Source organism: Cricetulus griseus, chromosome 5, assembly GCF_003668045.3.
Source record: "Cricetulus griseus strain 17A/GY chromosome 5, alternate assembly CriGri-PICRH-1.0, whole genome shotgun sequence".
Lineage (NCBI taxonomy): Eukaryota > Metazoa > Chordata > Mammalia > Rodentia > Cricetidae > Cricetulus > Cricetulus griseus.
This window is the reverse complement of record NC_048598.1, coordinates 36,344,422-36,365,107: the sequence shown is the minus strand read 5'-3', so window position 1 is coordinate 36,365,107 and position 20,686 is coordinate 36,344,422. Positions and strand designations below refer to the sequence as shown.

General features: G+C 38.6%; 1 protein-coding gene across 1 annotated transcript in view; it reads right to left on the bottom strand.

Moving 5' to 3' along the window:
• Positions 1–20,686, bottom strand: part of Xpr1 (xenotropic and polytropic retrovirus receptor 1) — a 142,580-nt gene that overhangs the window by 115,514 nt on the left and 6,380 nt on the right. The window contains 1 exon segment of the mRNA NM_001244085.1: positions 3,056–3,107. Within this exon segment, the coding sequence (NP_001231014.1) occupies positions 3,056–3,107 (52 nt within the window).

The window sequence follows — 20,686 nt, the reverse complement described above, 5'->3', positions numbered from 1 at the left end:
ATAAACAAAACAGGATGATATAATGTAACCGAATGGTTATTTTAAACTGAACATTCAGAAGGTCACTTGAAGGACGCATCTATAGTTCAAGAAAGAGGCAAAGAACATAGTTCTAATACAAGTCCAAGTTTGGCCCGACTTAGGTACAGAAAGAGACTGTAGCCAGCAAGCAAGTGAAGGGTACAGGAGGTGAAATCAACACATAGAACCAGAGAGGGCACTTGTGGGTCATAGTAATACATTTTTAGACTGCATCCTCGGATTATAGGAGGAACTCTGTTAAACTCAGTGTCTCATGCTTTTTGGGAAACTGCTGTTAGAGGTCCTACCCACCACACAAACCAAATACTCTTCAGAGAGGCCAAAGGAAACCTTTTATTTCCTGCTCAAAGCTGACCTTTCCTGAGGAACTAGCATGTATCTGCCTCCTACAGATTTAAATGTGAGTGTATGTGCGAGAGTACATTCCACAGCACATGTGCAGAGGTCAGAGAACAACTCTGTAGTGTTAGTTCTCTCCTTCCATCTTTCCTGGGTTTCAGAAATCAGACACAAGTCACCTGACTTGCATGGCAAGCACCTTTACTCCTGAGCTGTTTCCATGGCCCTCTCATGTGCACTTTGAAATTATGTTCTCCTCTATCCTATCCTTGGAAGTCTAGAAAACCACAGAGTTGAATCTACATTTAGCTTCTGGCAGCTGCATAAAACCTTATGGTATCTATTTTCTTTTAAAATAAAATTTCACTTTAGAATAGTTTTAAATTTACCAAAGAGTGACAAAGATAGTACAGAGTGTTCCCATACACCCCCACCTATTTCCTGTCATGAGCTTCTTATATAACAGCTTATCACAATTAATAATTAGTAATAATGATACATTATTACTAGTCAAAGTCCATAATTTACTCAGATTTCCTCAGCTTTTACTTTTTTGATAGCTATGTTAGTTATTATTATATAACTTATCATAATATTTATTAAAAGCTTGCTCTGGTACTACCTTAAATCTTGTCAAAGATTGTACTTAGAGAATTAGACAAACTCAGAAATTTCATAAATGTTCTTTAATCTTAACAATAAGCTATAAACACTTAACATATCTAAATAACATGGTATAGCTATTACTTACATTCAATTCAATAATAAACATCTTAAAAATAAATGTCCATTAGATACTATTAAAAAACATTCTTTATATGACAATATGACCAGATGTGGTGACACATTATAATCCCAGAGCTCGTGGAGCAGAGGCAGACGGATCCAGTTTGAGGTAGTTCGGGTTATCTAGTGAGTTTGAGGCCAGCCAGGGCTATATGAAACTCTGTCTTTAAAAAAAAAATCCTTATATAAATAAACTAACAAATTATCAATGAACTTAAGAAACCTACTAACCTATTGGCTAATTAATGTCTAAAGGAGGGTTAGTATTAACCAAACTGATTTTACTGTGGTTATACAAATATATATATGAGAATCACTGGGAAATGGTTTAAAACTGTAAAAATCAACACCTACCCCAAGCATTACAATGCCCATGTTCTACCTAAAGATCCTATCTCAACTAGTCTGACACGGTGACAAAGTGCTACTTTTATTTTTTTAATTGTTTGTGTTAAATAAAAAGACCCTTAGGTTTGCTGCATGTGAGAAATAACTGGTAATCACGAGTTTAACAGAAAAATATTTCTCTCTGGCATCAAAGCTTTTAACTCTACTAAAACTTAAGGTCTGTGGGGAAAAGAGAAAGAGAATGAAAACAGAAGTACTTTTTTAGATATCATCAAGTCCTAACAAATATTTTCCCTTTAAGAATGTTGAAGCTGCCGGGTGGTGGTGACCCACACCTTTAATCCCAGCACTTAGGAAGCAGACGAAGGTGGATCTCTGTGAGTTTGAGACCAGCCTGGTCTATAAGAGCTAGTTCCAGGACAGCCTCCAAAGCCACAGAGAAACTCTGTCTCAAAAAACCAAAAAACAAAACAACAACAAAACAAAAACAAAAACAAAAACAAAAACAAAAACAAAAACGGAATGTTGAAGCTTAGGGGCTGGTGAGATGACTCAGCAGGTGAAGACACTTGCTGCCAAGACTGACAACCTGAGTTCAATCCCTGGGACACACATAGTGACCTCTGTATAAGCATACAATGATATGCCCCACCACTGCAATACATAAGTGAAAAAAAAATGATGGAGCTAAATTCCTGTCTTAGACTTTGTTGATACAGCTTCATGTACTTTATAAACAGAAAAGTTGTATTGGTCTAACTACTTCCAGACAAAGACTTCATGGATGGATGGATGGATATAAACACCAAGGGAGGAAGACAACAGAAAAACCTTGGACTAAACAAATATGTTTCACAGTCCTAAGATGATGTGTTTGTCAGTTCTTTTGTCACTGTGCCAAATTTCCAAGACAAACAATTTAAAAGGAAGAACGATTTATTTTGGCTCACAGCTTCTGAGGCCTTAGTCCACAACTGGCTAGCTCTGTTATTTCTGGGCCATGGATCATGGCAGGTAGCATCTGGTGGAGCACAACAGCTCGGTGCATGGCAGAACACTAAAACACTAGAAGCGGCTGAGCACAAGGTCCTCAGGACACATTCCCAGTGACTTGCTTGCTCCAAACAGGCCCCAGTCTACCTCTAAAAGTTGCCACAACTTCCCACAATAGTGTCACCACCTAGGATCAAATCTTTGCATACGAATGAATGTTTAAAAAAAAAAAAAAAAGAAGAAAGAAATGCCCTAATGATGGGGTTGGCTTGGTGGATGGTCATATGATCTCAAGTCTGGGAAGCACTTCATATCCAAACAATATCAGATGACTCAAGAATATAATGAAGGACCCATCACAAGCTTCTAAGCTTAAGTGTGAAGCAGACAAATAAAAGCTAAAATAGTAAAAAAGAAAAAAATCGTATCAAAACCAAAAGGACACACATAATAAAGTTATAATAGTCATTTCATAGTCTTGTTTTTAAAATATCTTTCCTTAAAAAGAGGTTTTTCTTCACTGAACCAGGAAACTAATTCATCTTACCTTCAACAGATGGTGCCTGGTCCTGAGCTGAATACAGCATATCCTTGAATGCCTATCAGAAAGAAAAAAAATATATATAATACATGAAATCACAAATTAAAGTTATATCAAAAGCACATGAGCTGAATAATTTTTTCCACTATTCAGTAACTACATTTAGTTCCTTAAATTAAAAATATAGCGAACTATTTCAGGTAACTTTAATATTGTTCAATCTTTAAGATGAGTGCTCTTTTATACACTTTTTTTAAAAGGACATTGGAAAATGAAGACACAACCTGAAAGATAAAAAACCCTCTAGATTAAGAAAAATGTGGGAAATAGAAGAGATTTTGTGAGTGAACTGAGGGCAGGTGGGGATGGGAACATAAATGATTAGGGACAGGGGAGCGTAGGGAAGAGCACTGAAAGAGACTACTGGAAGGGGGAAGCATTTTGGGATCAGGTTAAAAAAAAATAAGCATGGCGAAAGGGAATTTCCCAGGAATTTATAAGGATGACCCCAGCTGAGACTCCTAGCAATAGCCTGAGCTAGCCATCTCCTGTGACCAGACTGGCCTAGCTCAATTGTCATCTAGCAACTGATAGAAACAAGATGTAGACCCACAGCCAAACACTAGGGGGAGTTTGGAGAATCCTGAAGAAGAGGGGGAGAAAGGACTGTAGGAGCCAGAGAGCTCATAAGGACTCAAAGAGACTGAACCAACAACAAAGGAGTCTGTCTGCATGGGACTGATCTAGGTAGGCCCTCTGCATTTATGTAACAGTTGTGTAGCCTGGTCCTCTTGTGAGACTCCTGACAGTGGGAACAGGCTGCCTCCGACTCTTTTACTGGCTTTTGGGAACCTACTCCTCATACTGAGTCACCTGGTCCAGCCTTAATACATAGGGAGGTGCTTAGTCTTACTGCAACTTGATATGCCATGTTTTGTTGGTACTGCCCTTTTGTGAACAGGAAAGAAAGAGGAGTGGATTGGAGTGCAGGAACAGAAAGAGGTAGGAGGAAGAGCTGGGAGGAGAGGAGGGAAGGGAAACTGATTGGGATGTAAAATAAATTGAATGAATGAATGTGAAGGAAGGAAGGAAGGAAGGAAGGAAGGAAGGAAGGAAGGAAGGAAGGAAGGAAGGAAGGAAGGAAGGAAGGATGCCCTAATGATGGGGTTGGCTTGGTGGATGGGCATATGATCTCAAGTCCGATGACCTGAGCTCAATCCTTTGGAACCAACCCCTGAAAGTTCTGACTTCCATGTGCCTACATATGCACATGCACACTAAATAAATACAATGTAATAATAAAAGGGTCCTAAAGATAAACACTGGACCTACATAGTAAAACTCAAAAACTCTGTAGCCTGAGCTGGCCTACAAGTCATGGCAATCCTGGCTCTGCCTCCTGAGTGCAGGGACTACAAGCTTGAGCCACCATACCTAATCCCCAGAAATCTTTCTATTTTAGACATAAATATTTATTAGTGAAACTCTGAAACACTTAGGACTATAAAAAGAACAAGGATTTTACAGCTTTTTCTCCCCCAAATTACATAGTAGATTAGCTAACAACCATATTTAGGTAATTTGGATAGTTACAGTATAGTTTCTCAATAAGTACATTTGGAACTAGAATAAGAAGCACTTCTCAGGCTATGGATGAGAAATGGTTAAGCAGGTAATTGCTACTGCTGCCAAACCAGACAACATGAGTTCAAAACCCAGGACCCACATGGTGGAAGGGGAGAACCAACTTCCCAAGCTGCCCCATGACTTCCACAAATGAACTATGGCACATACTTCCCTGCCCCCCCCCCCAAATAAATAAAATGTTTTAAACAGAAAGAAAGAACACTAATTTAAAGAAAAAACATATAAATCAGAATATTTAACCTGCTAAGTGGATAAGGTTCCAGGAATGAAGAACTAGTCATAAACTTAGTGCTTTAACCACTTCAAGTTTTAAATACAGCTAACTACTGCCAATTCCCAAACTGGTATATGACAGAGTTCTTCAACCTTAATATAATTGACATTTGGGGCAAAATAATTTAAGAGGAGGAGTTCTCAGTAGCTCTAGTGGCATCTAGAGACAGTAGCATCAATCCTCACCTCCCAGCTGTGATACTGCTAAATGTCTCCTGGCAAGCAAAATCACGCTTCCCCAGAACCATCCGCCCACAGCTTTCAAGCATATAAATACTGCAAAGGAAGAAATAACCCTCCAGAGTGGCCCACTCTCTTTAAAAAATATTGACATGTAGCACATTTTAGTCTCCCCAAGTGAATTACTATTTGCTTTGCTTTAATAATTAGTCTGTTACTTCCACATCTACCCAAGCCTAAGTAAAAAGATCTCTAAGAAAACAAGAAAATATAAAATTCTTAAATTAATTCATCCTTGTTCACTTTGTTTTATAAAAGTGTGAGAAAATTACCTATACAAAAACTTTACACTTAAATGAAAAAACATTCAGTAAGATTCACTGTATAGAATTTGAATAAGCAATATAACAACACCTCTGAGGTATAAAAAATATATTTTATGTACAGCTCTTGACAGAGTAATAGAAAGTACTCCCCTAGGGCCTATGACTTATCTAGCCATAGGTTCTTGGCCCAGTAATGGTGCTAATAGGTATGAGTTTTATCTTGTGGAGTGGGACTCAGATGCAATCTGAAAGTGGTTGGTTATTCCCATGATGTTCATGCCACTATTGCATCAGTGGACATGCCTTGCCAGGCCAGACGTTACTATAGCTTGAAGGGTCCACAGGTAGGTAATTGATGATGACTCTTCTCCTCTGGTAGCAAGCCCAGAACTTTTCATCATTACAAAAAGCTAACCAGTGGGAATGAAGCTTTTAAGTCAGTACCAGCTTGATTTTTTTCCATGTTCTATGACTCAAGAATGTGGTATCACCAGGAAGTCATGGAACACAACTTTAATCCCAGCACTTGGGAGGGAGAGGCAGATAGATCTCTGAATTCGAGGCCAGCCAGGTCTACAGAGCGAGTCCCAGGATAGCCAGAACTACACAGAGAAACACCATCTCAGCAACAGGGTAATCATTGCATGGGCAACAGCCTGTAATGTTTGGGGGTCCATGGGATCTCACTTGCTAATTAATGCCAAAAGAAATAAACTTGGCACCAGATTTTTATTTGTTAGCCTGTGGTATCTAGTGGGGACGCTGTTGTTCTGTTATAGGGTAACTCCATTTTAATTCTTTTTATATGTGTGTATGTATGTAATATGAGCTATATATAATATCATACACATACATGGAAATTTCTATGTTAGGCTCCAATATAACTTTTAAAAGGGTCTTTATTGTTATCTCACCCATCATTTCCTTCTCCACCCTGTACTACTATCCCCACCCCAATTTAAATCTACTTGCTCATTCTTCCCCTTTAATCCTTTACACCACTGCCTTCTATCTCCCTTCCTATAGTGGTTTGAATGAGAATGGCCCCCAAAGGTTAATATATTTGAATGACTGATCCCTAGTTGATAACTGTTTTGGGAAGAATTAGGTGTGGTCTTGTTGGAAGAGGTGTGCCAACAGGGGTGGGCTTTTACCATGACAGGCCAATATTCAGTCTCCCTCTCTCCTCCCCTCCCACTCTCTTCCTCTCTCTCCCTCTCTGGTGCTTATGGATAAGCTATAAGCTCTCAATTATTCCTCCAGTACCATGCCTGCCTGCCTGCCTGCTTGCTGCCATGTTCCCCACCATGATGGTCATAGACTCACTCTTTGACACTGTAAGCAAACCCTCAATTAAATGCTGTCTTTCATAGGCTGCCTTGGTCATGGTGTCTCTTCATAGCAATACAAAAGAAACTGAGACAGCTCCCTTGAAAGTACCCTCCATGGTCCTTTACTAATTTCCTGACATCTGTGAGTATTTCAAATGAAACACTGAAGATTCAAATACATACATGAAAGTGAAGTACTCATAAAACAAAATATTTGTATTCTTCTAAACTGGAGCCTTTGATGGGTGTGGTTACTGCTTACTGCTCTGGTTTATAAAGGGAGACTAGCAAGGAGAGCTGAAAGATATGAGAAGGTTTGGTAAGGAAAGCAGTATGAGTGAGTTTAAAGTTCTAACAAGGAGGGTACAACATAGAAAACGTCTGCAGTTGTTGAGATGAGCACAATTAAGGAGAAGAAACCTTATATTTTTTGCAGTGCCTTTATAAACCAGAGAAGTAAGCAGTAACCACACCACAGGTCTTAAAATTTCCTCTGCCAAACAAACTAGATTACTTTTGCCTTAAGTTTCACGACTTACCAGAATTCAGGTAAACTGAAAACAGATTCTTTGCTGGATATAACATGGATGGCCTCTAAACAACCCCCCAATAGAATCTTGCTCCCCTCTGAAACCTTAGGAGTCAGGCCTCCATGGTCCACATTTCTCCTAGCATTCTGATTTACTGAACTCCTACCAAAATGGACCAGTAAACTCCGCTTACAGCATTGTTGGGCTTGTCTCTAGTCCACAGCTCCAAACACTTGCACATTTCTCCCACCAATCAACTAACAACCCACAACTCACATTGTCAGGGTTACCACGGCAACGATTATACTCTGTGTACTAATTTTCCGTATTACTTTTTTTGTTGTTCGTGTTGCTGTGACAAAACAATTGGCAAAAGCAACTTAAGGGGAAAAGATGTTAAGGTGATAGAGTACATCACAGTGGGAAGGCTCAGCAACAGGGATGGGAGGCGGCTGCTCCCATTGCATGCAGTCAGGACACAGACATGGATTAATGCTGCTACTAAGGTGGCGACCTCTTTATCTCTTTTTTTTGAGTCCAAAACCCTAGCCCATGAAATAGTTCCACCAACCATCATGGTAGGTTTTCCCTATTCAATCAAACCTTTCTGGAAATGCCCTAACCAACACTCCTAGAGGTATGTCTTTTGGATGAAAATAAATTTAGTCAAGTTGCCAATGAAGATTACCATCAAAATTATAAAAGTAATAATAGTTATATTTACTGAATGTCTATCATCAGATATTATGAATATTTTAATTTACTACTTCAAGAGAAACTTGCAAATCTCTTTTAAGTATATAACTCCCATTTAATCAATAAAAGATCTGAGACTTGGGTTTGGGGATTTAGCTCAGTGGTAGAGCCCTTCCCTAGCAAGCACAAGGCCCTAGGTTCTGTCATCAGCTACGGGGGTAGAGGGATGGGGAGGTAAGATATGAAAAGTTATTCAAGTACTTTGCCCAAGTATTGCTAAGTATTAGTTACTTTATAATCAACATTCCTTAGAGAAAGATAATAAACAGCTCATAATTGGGAGTAAGATCTTATTTCCTAAAACAAACTTATCTTGGCCTCAGATCTTTCTGATTGTTCCCATATATTTCTAATTATTTTTTTTGTATCTTTAGCTTGGTTTTGATTTTGGTTTTGGTAAGAGGTATGGTAAAATTATCTCTGATGATTCTTGTCTCCTGGTAGTACAGCCTCTTCCAGTACTACAGATGGCAGGCCTGTGTAAGCAACTGAATAGTGCAGAGACACCAGAGTAGAACTTCCAAAGATAGATCATCAAGTACAGTGTTTTCCTTCTTGTTCTCTCTAGTATCACCCACTCCGGAGGAAGCCAGCCAAGAAAACCTTGAGTAGCCCTATCAAGATCTCTATGTAGTAGAGCACAAACCTGCAAACCCTCCAACTAAGCCATCCTACACTGCTTTGTCAGCTCCAAATGAGCACTGACGTCACAGAACCACCTGATTAAGCTGCTCCCAAACTTCCCCCACACCGAAACTGTGAGATAAGACATGTTTATTAATTTAAGCTACTACATTTTATGACAACTTGCCATAATGCAACAGATAATTAATACACCAAGCTAGATTTTTTTAAAAGTTATGTAATCAAATGTACCTGTTAGTAAATCATAAATAACATCTTTGGCTTGTTCTGCTCAAAGTAGCTTAAATTTTTATTCCTATAAAATTAAGGACTATAAAAAAGTGAGACTGGCGAGATGGCTCAGTGAATAATAGCACTTCCTAAACCTGCAGAGGGTCTGGGCTCGCCTCCCAGCACCCAGATCACAGAATTTGCAACTGCCTGTAACTCAAGCTCCAGGAAATCCAACACTGCCTTATTGCCTGTGTGGGAACCAGCACATTCAGGGTACACAGACATACATGCATGTGCTCACATATATACATAAAATAAATAAATAAAATCTAAAATTTTACATTAAAAAAAGTTATTGGCCAAGTGGTGGTGGCTCACACCTTTAATCCCAGCACATAGGAGGCAGAGCAGGCAGATCTCTGTGAGTTTGAGGACAGCCTGGTCTACAGACTAGTTCCAGGATCTCCAGGGCTACACAGAGAAACTCTGTCTCAAAAAACAAAAACAAACAAACAAAAACTATTGGGGCTGGGCAAATGGGTTAGTGATTAAAAGTACATTAGACACTCTTGTGGAGGCCCTGAGTTTGATTCCCAGCACCCACATGGTATACCATAACCTATTGTATATCTATCCAGTGCTATGTGGATTGGATGCCCTCTTCTGGTTGTGGGTATCAGGCACATGAATGATACACAGACATATGCAGGTAAAACATTCATACATACAAAATAAAAATAATTAAAAAATTAAAAATACAGAAGCACTATAGGAAGGAAAACTATGGCAACTTCAAGTTATTTACTTAATAATAATGAAAAATATATTCCTATGTCAAAGCCACCACTATCATAATTTAACTTACATCAATTCAAATGCCCTTTAAAAGTCACTCATGTCTAAGGATTTTGTTTTGTTTTGTTTTTGTTTTTCGAGACAGGGTTTCTCTGTGGCTTTAGAGGCTGTCCTAGAACTAGCTCTTGTAGACCAGGCTGGTCTTGAACTTACAGAGATCCGCCTGCCTCTGCCTCCTGAGTGCTGGGACTAAAGGTGTGTGCCTTTAGTGTGCCAGCTTATGTCTAAGGATCTTATTCTGATGAAAAAATAAAACTGGTAAAATGCATTCTTCCACCATTGAAATCTATATGGCTCATTCATATATTCCTGTGGCAAAATGTCACTTCAACCTTTATGAGCCATAGCATCTAACAAAGTACACATTCAAAATGTATTTATAAAATATACTAACTTATCACTTAATTTTAAGTGTTCAGCTGATTATTATTTAATTTAACTATTTTTCAGTGTTTCCAGTTTTATGAGATACCAAATTATAAAGTCCTTTCTAGGTTATCCCAAATTTCATTATCTTTTCTTTTTATATAAAATTCAAATCTCTTTCACTCACTAGACAAAAAATTTTTCAAGGTTTTGCCTTCTAGGCTTCCTAAATATATACTATGACTATTCAATTCAAACCACAATGTAACATTGCTAGTTGCTCTTCTTAGTAGGAGTTTGTCATTGAATAGGGGGTGAAAAGCCAAAAAATAAAAGTAAAAGTAAACTCAAAAAGGAACTAAATTTTACAATGTTACTGACTCCATGCCTATAAATTCTCTTTTTAATCCAGAGATCTTAGACTACTTCATGGCTCAAGTTTAAATGTTAAAACCCTTTAAGAGACTAGGTTTTACTTTTGCAAGTAATGTTTCCCACAAACTTACTACTACATTTTGAGAGACATTTTTTAAAAAAATACTACTTTATCAAACTAAGACAATCCTGTCAGAAAACATGGTTATTTTACGTATCATTCAGAAAGGAAAACGTTACCAACTAAACTGTGGCATGTATAAGATGTATCCCAGTGTTGAAGATACTTGAGTGTGGCAGTGCCATTGTAGCTGCTGGTTTAGGAAACTTGTGGGAACAGAACTCCCGTTTTTAAGAGTTTACTAAGTCATAGTTCTGGAGATGCAAAGCCAGGCACTGGCATCCGCTCAGCTGGGTAGAGCTGAGCTACATCAAAATGTGGCAGATGGTATCATGTTGGAGCACATGTAACAGGGAAAAAGCACATGATAACACAGGAAGCCAAAGAGCAAGGCAGGGTCTGGCTTGGTCTTTATAACAATGTTCTCACAAGAACTAGTCTGAATCATATAAGAACCACAGGAATCTCCCCCCAGGATGGCATCCTCAATGACCTAAACACCTTTAAGAGGCCACATCTCTTAAAGATTCTGAAACTTCATCCAGTACCAGAAACTGAGCCCCCCAGCACATGAACCTCTGCCACATACCACGCACAGTAAATGGAGTCTAAATGCCCAGCTGCCATCAGTTGGTTTCTAAGACATGTTCTGACATTGAAAAGGGGGAGTATTATATAAAAATACTGAGTTTCAACATGCAAACATATATGATGGAAAATAGGACCTATAACCTTCTATAGGTCAGGTCTTCCAGCCCTTCAAATACTGTTACATCGAATTCTCACAACCATCCATCCAGCAGAGTATACTTATGTACCCAGACACGGTCTACACACTTTATATTTACCAATTCATTTCCTTCCATATAACCCTCCTAAAGAGACAAGCTTGCTCTCTATTGTTTATGGACGAGAAAACTGATACAGATAGGCATGGATAATAATCTGCCCAAGCTGAGCTACCACAATTTTTTTTTTAAGTGATGTCAAAATCAACATATTTTCTGAATCACTCTACTAAGAACCAAAATTTTTGGCCTGGCAGTGGTAGCCCACACCTTTAATCCCAGCAATCGGGAGGCAGAGGCAGGCGGATCTCTGAGTTCAAGGTCAACCTGGTCTACAGAGCAAGTTCCAGGACAGGCTGGAAAGCTACACAGAGAAACTCTGTATTGAAAAAAAAAAATCACTCCAGAGGCAGAAACAGGCAGATCTATGTATATTCCTGGTCAGCGTGGTCTACATAGGAAGTTCTGAGCCAGGCAAGGCTACACAGTGAGATCCTGTCTCAGAAATTTAAAAACAAACAAGTGAATGAACAAGAATTTTTAAAGGCCCTTGGTACAATGCAATCACATCCTATAGAAAACACTTTCAGTCCTTTCTAAGAAATACTCAATAGTAGAACAGTTTGAGACATTCATCTTTCAAAATATGTTTATTCTACACAGAGAGGATTAGTCATAAGATGTACAGAAAACGTAATTAGATGTGGCAATTCTTAGCTGGGCAGTGGTGGCGCACGCCTTTTATCCCAGCTCTCGGGAGGCAGAGGCAGAAGGATCTCTGTGAGTTCGAGGTGAGCCTGTTCTGCAGAGCAAGTTCTAGGACAGCCTCCAAAGCAATACAAAGAAACCCTGTCTCGAAACCTCACCCCCCCAAAAGAAATCCAATGATCAATTCTTTGATCGATTTCCCCTTCAACATATTGTATTAAATGTTGTCAAACAAACCAAGTGTTTGTGGAAGTCTTCATACTAATTTAGAGCAAATTACAAACAATAAATGAAAATACTTATTTGTAACATAAATCCTGAAAGGTACCACCACTTTTAATTTGGGGAGTGGTATACTGAATATTGAACCTAGAGTTCTTTTGTTAGACACATACTCTACCAGCTATGATTCTCAGTTCCAAAAGTATGTTTTAAATGGTTCTCCTAGCCATTCCAAGTAACAGTACTAATATACATAATGGAGTAAATAAGTTAACAAACAGTAAGTATATATTTCAGAAATGACATTTTAACTACATATATGTGGTAGTTTGAATGTAATTGGCCCCCCTATAGGGAGTGGCACTACTGGAGGTGATGACTTTGTTGGGGGTAGGTATGCCCTTGTTAGAAGAAGTGTGTCACTAGGAGATGGGGGTGGGCTTAAGGTCTCCTATGCTCAAGCTATGCCCAGTGAACAGTTCACTTCCTGTTGCCTGCAGATCAAGATGCAGAACTCTCAGCTCCTTCTCCAACACCATGTCTGCCTTCGTGCTGCCATGTCTTACCACAGTGATAATGGACTAAGCCTCTGAAACTGTAAGCCTTCCCAATTCCCTTCCCCGCCCCCAAAGCTCAATGACAATGCAGTTATTCTTTCAGGTATAAAGCTGTAGGAAAAGAATGGGGGAGATAACAGGCATCAGGTTTAGTACATCTGCCCAAAACAGAGACTAAGCAGAGAAGTAAACAATACAGAAAATCTCAAATACTGTCAGAGTAGGAACCTAACAGGAAGCAAGCCAATTCAATTCTATAAACCCAGATCAGACCAGGAGCTGGAAGTATCATGTGGTTGAAAAGGCAAAGTTAAAGAAAAGGCTAAATATAGGATTGGATGAAAAAAGTAGTTAACAGGTCTACTCCTGGCTTACCACAATACTTTCCACACATACTCCACCAGACACTAACATCATTTAGACCAAGAAACTGAATTAAAGGAGCGAGGAAGAATTAGGACATTGACTGCAAACAAGCATAGACTGAAAATGAAGTGTATACACTAACAGTAGGATCCCAAGTTGGTTTCTCCCTGCTAACCATCGTAAGTAAGAACATGCCTACTAAGAAAATAAAATTAGAGGGACTAGGAACAGGTTCAGTAGGTAAAAGTGATTGCTGGGCAAGCATGAAGACCTGAGTTCAAATTCTCAGCACCTATGTAAGAAGTGGGACATAGAGACAGGCACCTGTAATCCCAGAACTGTAGGGAAAAGAAACAGGAGAATCCCTGGGGTTTTACATGCTGCCAGAACAGCTCCGGGTTCACTGAGAAACCGGTGTCTCAAGGAAATAAAGTGGAGAGTGATACAGTAGGACGTTGCCTCTCTGTCTCTCTGTTCCAAAATACATTAAACAATGACACGTGGATATGATGGTAATTACATAATAGCCTCAACAGAGCACATTTGCATAGATCACTCAAGAGTGAGCTCCAAAGTCAAGCACTTACTATTTTATTTTAGATCAAGAATCCTCCTGTGAGTTTGCTTTAAGGTAGTTATCCATCTGTAATTCTTTAATCAAAGTATAGAGGCCATTGACTTTACACTAGAAAAATGCTATTCTAGTATAAAGCAATCTCTAACAATTCAAAAATTAGACCTTGATTCAAGACTGCTGGACAGCCATTAAAAATGACAAGCCTAGAACACTAGCTTCTGCTATCAGGGATGCTAGGAAATCCAGAATCAGGGACAAAAAAAAAAAAAAAAAAAAAAAAAAAAAAAAGGTGTAAAGTAGTAAAAGGAATTTTAACTGTGATACTCTGTCCTTGTCATGGTTATGAATTATAAAAGTTTGAGAGCTTTGCAGTAGCCACTAGTCACATGTTGCTATTAAAATTTTAACTAGCTAAAATTAAATAGTGAGTTCTGAAGCCTCATGAACCACATTTCAAGGACTCATCAGCCATATGTGACTCGTGGCCACATACTGGACTACAGAGATACAGAACATTTCCTCTATCACTCAAAGTCCTACTGCATAGTGCGGTGCTGCAGTTTACCTATCAAGATAATTGCCAGTGCTGCTTTCCTTAGAACCAAATAATGCCTTCCAGTGATAAAACTATAGCAGTCAAGTGTCTGCTGCTCTGGCTTGGTAATAAATAACACATTATCACTGCCTATAATATACAGACCAGATGGTTTACCTTCAGTATCACAATTACTGAGAAAGCCTGTTCTACAGGTGGAATCTAAGATTCAGAAAGGGTAATAACTATTAAATAATAAAGCCAGAAATCAAATTAATCTCTCAAAATTCAACTAGGCAGAGGCTAGGGATATAGTTCAGTGGTAGAATGCCTACATAGCACACACAGGCTCTGAGTTCAAGTCCTAGTACTAGAAAAAAACAAAGCTGTGAACACTCATGTACATTAGCATTGTCTTTTTAAAACATTCTTTAAAATTTATGTGTGTGAATACATGCATATATGTGTTGCAGCACATGTACAGAGGTCAGAGGACAAGCCATGGGGGTTGGTTCTCTCCTTCCACCATATGGTTCAGGTAGTCTTTGGGCTGATAATAGGTGCCTTTAACTGGTGAGACAGCTCTCTTTAATAGTAAGCATTAACATTATCTTAAAAAGAAAATAGGAGAGGTCAATATTACAAGTAAAGGTGAAAGGACATCTCAAAACAGTAACAATGGCAGCACATGGAAGCATATTCCAGTACAAAAGATATCTTACAAAGAATTTGATCCATCCAAACTGTGTAAGACCTTGGCCTTGTGGAATGAAATGAGTGCATCATTAACACCAGCTTTCTAATCACATGCTCAGCCAGTCTCATAATTTATCTCCTCTCAATAGGCTGGTGGAGAGAACAGACAGACAATATGATGACAAGGAAAACCTGCTTTAGCTTAGAATGTGGGTGCTGAGTGCACTTCCCACCGTAACGAGTAATTTGGCACACGGGTATTTAAACATCTCTCCTTTGTGAGCTTACAACATTCAGCCAACCACTTAACTCTATACAATTGGCCAAGCCCCATCAATCTAGGGTCACTGAAAAGATCAAATTCAGATTGGAACTTGGGGGCATAGTGAATTCACCAAAGTAAGACATTCTGTGAAACCTCTTGGCAACCAGTAAAATGGTGTTCCCAAGCAAGGCATTGACCTCAAATGACACCTTTTATTCAAATTCCAGCAGCATTTATTAGTCCCTGTAGCAAATGCCCTGAGAGTCCTAACTACCAAATTTCTCAAAAAAACATCCTTCCTCTTCAACCCTTTTCCCACTCAGCAGAACCACTACACAGAAAACCTACCAGTGATAACAGAATTTGAATGAAAGCAAGAGGATGGGGAACATGGTGGGGGTTGAAAGGAAGAAAGAGAGGGGAAAATAACATAATTACATTATAACCTCAAAAATTAAAAAGAATATAATCTTGACTAAGACAAACCTGAGTTCACAATCTTAATTCATCCTAAACTAACTGTGCAACCCCAGACAACTACTAAAGTATGACATTATCTTTCTTCAAAAATAGGATAATACCTACATGTCAATAGGCCTGTTGTAAAGATCTCATTAAAAACTTTATTCAACAAATATATAAGTAGTTAAATGTGACAGACAGTGAGCTAGATGCTAGATGGACAATATATCTATGCCTGCTTGACATCTGGTAAATGTTCCATTATAACATCAAGTCTAAAAGTCACTAACAGCAGCACAAATCATTGCTTTATATACTTCTAAGACTGAAACACTATGTCAAACTGAAAAATGATATAGCATTAATTTTAACACAGCCCAATTTCATTTAAAATGTGGGCTACATATAAAACCGATTAAATAAAACACTGATTCAAGCCTTTATAATTTTTTACTATACTATCTGTTCTGTCTTTGATCATAATTTTATCTAAAGCATCATGTAAGATACAAATTAATTAATTAATTAATTAATGGCACATACAACATTGTGTCATCTCTTTAAAATCTTTTTATGGACCAAGAATGGCAATACATGCCTATAATCATAGCAGTTAGGAAGCTGAGGCAGGAGGATGGCAACTATAAGGCAACTCTGAGCTACATACTAAGATCCTGTCAATAAGTAAATAAATATTTACAATTCGCACCCAGGAAAATATCTTAACGTCACATAGTGTTCTAGGCCTTTTAATCCCTCCTAGACCCTTCCCAAGTTCACTCTCTAGACTGCCCATTGCTCTATTAAAATCAAATTCCATTATGTATATCTGGATATTCCCACCTATGGCATTGTTCACCGTTATTCTTTTCTGCCTACACTGCCTCTAGTCTCCGTTCCCTTCATACCTGTATGATAAAATTATACTCAATCTCTTGTATCCTACTGAAATAATACCACTGTAGATCCTTCTAATGTAAAATATCTTTGCTCTCTAGAGCAAAATCAATTGGCCATTCTTTTGTAATAAACAATGCAGGGTGTGTGTGTGTGTGTGTGTGTGTGTGTGTGTGTGTGTGTACAATATAGACCATATAAGTTAAAAATTACTCAAAGGTAAAAACTAGTGTTCACTGAGTTTGCCCCCAACTCCCTGCATGATACCAAACATGTATCACCATGTTAGGAACCTAGACTCTAAAATAAGACACACCTGCTTTTGCTTTCCAGCTCTAAGCACTTTCCAGCTACTAAACCGTGGCCAACCTATTCATCCTAAAATTCAATGTTTTCTCTTAACAGGAATGATAACATCCTTTGGCTAGTGAAGATTAAAGTGCACACCAGAACACTCAATAACCATTACCTGCCGTTATTATCATCTTTTTATTGTTGTTTTAAAAAGAAGGGGCACTCATGAATAATGAATATGTATAATGCATACTCTAATATCCTCTATACCAGTGATTCTCAACCTTCCTATTGTTGCAAAACTTTAACACAGTTCCTCATGGTGTGGTGACCCCAACCAAAAAATTATTTTGTTGCTACCTCATAACTGTAATTTTGCTACTGTTATGAATCGTATCCCAATGTAAATTGTTTTTGGAGACAAGAGGTTTGCCAAAGGGGTGGCAAACCACAGGTTGAGAACCACTGCTCTACACACATTTCCATGACTTTAGCTTGGCAGCTTGAGCTATAAGAGGTAGGAGATGTAGTCTCCATGTAGCACAGGTAACCTATGCGACAAAGTATAGAGGTATGTTACAGAGGAATAGGCGATTCATTTTTAACCTTCCCGAGTCTTCCTTTTATTTCTACCTGACCCCTCAAGACTTGCTATAATCATTCCTAACTCCTAATTCAATGGCTTTCTACTTGTGATCATAAGTGGGGCAATGGTTAATTTTATGTAGGTAAGTAAACAACAAAATCATTAATATTTGAGTCTCATCATTTACATTTTAGTTAGCATGCAGGAAAAACATTTTAGGTTGTTAATGTGATCTAATAGATTAGATTCAGATAAATGTATTAGCACAGAACATCTATTTATTCGAACAAAGAAAACTAATCCTTGAAATTTAAAGGCAAAACAACAACAAAAGGCAGTATTTATATGGCCGCGCTAAACCTCAACAGCCAGCAGTTGAGGCTGATGCCATGCAGTATGTGACCTGTATGCCCTCAATTTATCCATTCAAAAACCAAGGCATTGAGAAATTGCAAAGCTAACTTAGAGACAAAATATTGTTTTACTATAAAATTGCAAAGAACCAAAGTTAGGCAGCCACTAGAAGCTCATGTAAGCCACCTGGATACATTTAAGAATGCACTTTGATTTCTCACCTCAATTAAAAAACAAAAGAATATCTTGACACAGGCTAACCAAAATAAATGAATTCACAAAATGACCATCACAACAAATTTATTTCACAACCACATCATCATATTTGTGCCTGGCTTCCTTAGTGTATACTAAAAAAGCTAAGAACAATTCATCCAAACAAGTACTATAGACATCTGAAATATTAGCTCAAATGAACACAGCCATTTCCTAGAAAAAGCCACATCTGAGACCTGACAGATAATGCTTGAAGCTCCATCACCCTAATATAAACATGTCTAACTAAGCACTACATAATGCCCTTCAGCTCTTTGAAAAAAACAACTTTAATATATCCCTCTTACTATATGCCAGGCATTGTTCTAAGAACTTTTGTGTTTTAACTCATTTACTCCTCAACAGCTAGGAACATTGCATATATATCTGCAATCTCAGCATTTTCTCAGGAGGCTGAGACTGGAGTATCAAGAGTTCAAAGACAGCTACAGCTGTAGTTCAGTAGTAGAGTGCTTACCTAACATTTCAAGACCAGCCTGCATTACATAGTGAGACTGTCTCAATGACTTTGGAAATGACAATTTTCATAATAGTCCTACAAGAACTATACTATCATCATTTCTAATTTACACAAAAGGAAACCAAAACAGAAAATGTCAAGTAATTTGGGCTAGGGAGATGGTTCAGCACTTTCACCACACACACACACACACACACACACACACACACACAGAGAGAGAGAGAGAGAGAGAGAGAGAGAGAGAGAGAGAGAGAGAGACAGAGACAGAGAGAGACAGAGAGAGACAGAGAGAGACAGAGAGAGAGAGAGAGAGAGAGAGAGAGAGAGAGAGAGAAAGGAATTCACTAATTAAGAAAAAACTAAATGACAAGTGACTTGCCTGAAGCCACTAAGCTAGTAAACCAGTGAGCTCTGGATTTGAACCTACACAGTCTGGCTTTAGGGATTCTTCTCTGCATTAACACACAAAGCCTGTACTATAAACTGGTAAAATAAATCAAAGTGCCTGTTAGCTTAGCCACTGACCAAGCCAAATGACCTTCATCATTTAATTTCTATGATTCCATTCTCATTTGACCAAAAACTGGAATGGAACTAAATAACCTTGAAAGTTCCTTACAGGTCTAACATCCTATGACAAAGTAAACCTTGAAGCCGACTGCCACAACTGAGGCAAATCAACAGCTATATCCACTTTCACCTTCCCCTTTTACCACAGCTCATTCCCTTTTCCTTATGCTCATCTTCATAAGGTCCTTTATTAGCTATTTATTCATGTTACGATCACTTTGAGGAAAGGGAAATTAACAGAGGTGAATTCTGTCCTAAGGACTCTACTGTCTTCCATACCAGGCAGACAGAAAAGACCAGCCATTACATCACCACCTATAAAATAGGTGATATAGAAACAAGTCAGTGGTACTGAAGAACAGGTCAGAAGAGGCCTCTTACTATCTCATCTGGGCTACCTGTAACTAGGAGCAGCGACGTAGTTATTTACAGGCTCAGCCTCCCCGTCCTGAGACAGTAGTAACAACCTACCTACACAGCCTGCTCTTAAGAGAAATGTTTTTGAAAAGTGTTTACCACAAGGTATGACATAAGCCCTCAAACAAACAAACAAACAAACAATGGCTGCTGTTATCGCCATTTACTTCTACCACTATTATCATTTACATTCCCTCAAAAAGCCAGAGCTCTACAGTATGAGACTTAATTTCAATTCTAGATCTACTTACTGACTTAATAGGTGAAATACGGCCCTTCTCTGTGTGGCGGACATCAGGAAATCCTCACCCTACAGAGTCCTTTATCCTCTCTAATGCTTTGTAAAAACAGAACACTTTTTTCAGGCCATCTCCTAACTTTCTGAAGTAAGTCCTGTGCTCAAAGGAGGCACTTCTGGTCAGTCATGATGGCACATGCCTTTAATCCCTGCATTAGGGAATCCCTGAACTAGGGAGACACTCCGGGGGCAGAGGCAGGGGGATCTCTTTGAGTTTGAGGTCAGCCAGGGCCACATGGTAAGATCCTATATTTAAAAAAAAAATCTTCATAATCCTACCACTCATTTGCTTTTTTTCCTTCCCCCACAGGTACACAAGGTAGTTTCAGGAGCTGTATGAAATATATGGTTATACCCCTAGTGGCTAGCTAGTAAAAGGCATACTTGTATATTGCATGTTAAACATTTCTCAGTCTTTGTTTCTAATATAGTAAGCACACTTTCTGGGGCTAGAGATATGGCTCAACTGCACAAAGAGTGCTTGCCTAGCACTAGTGAAAAGCCTTGGGTTCAATTTCTAGTAAGGCATAAACTGAAATGGCAGCTCACACCTATAATCCCATCACTTGAGAGTGAGAGGTGAGAGGACTAGAAATTCAAGGTCATCTTTGACTACATAGAGAGTTCAAGGCAAGCCTGACATGCATGAAGCCCTTTCTGCAAAGTGGGAGAAGAGGAGGAAGTAAGGATA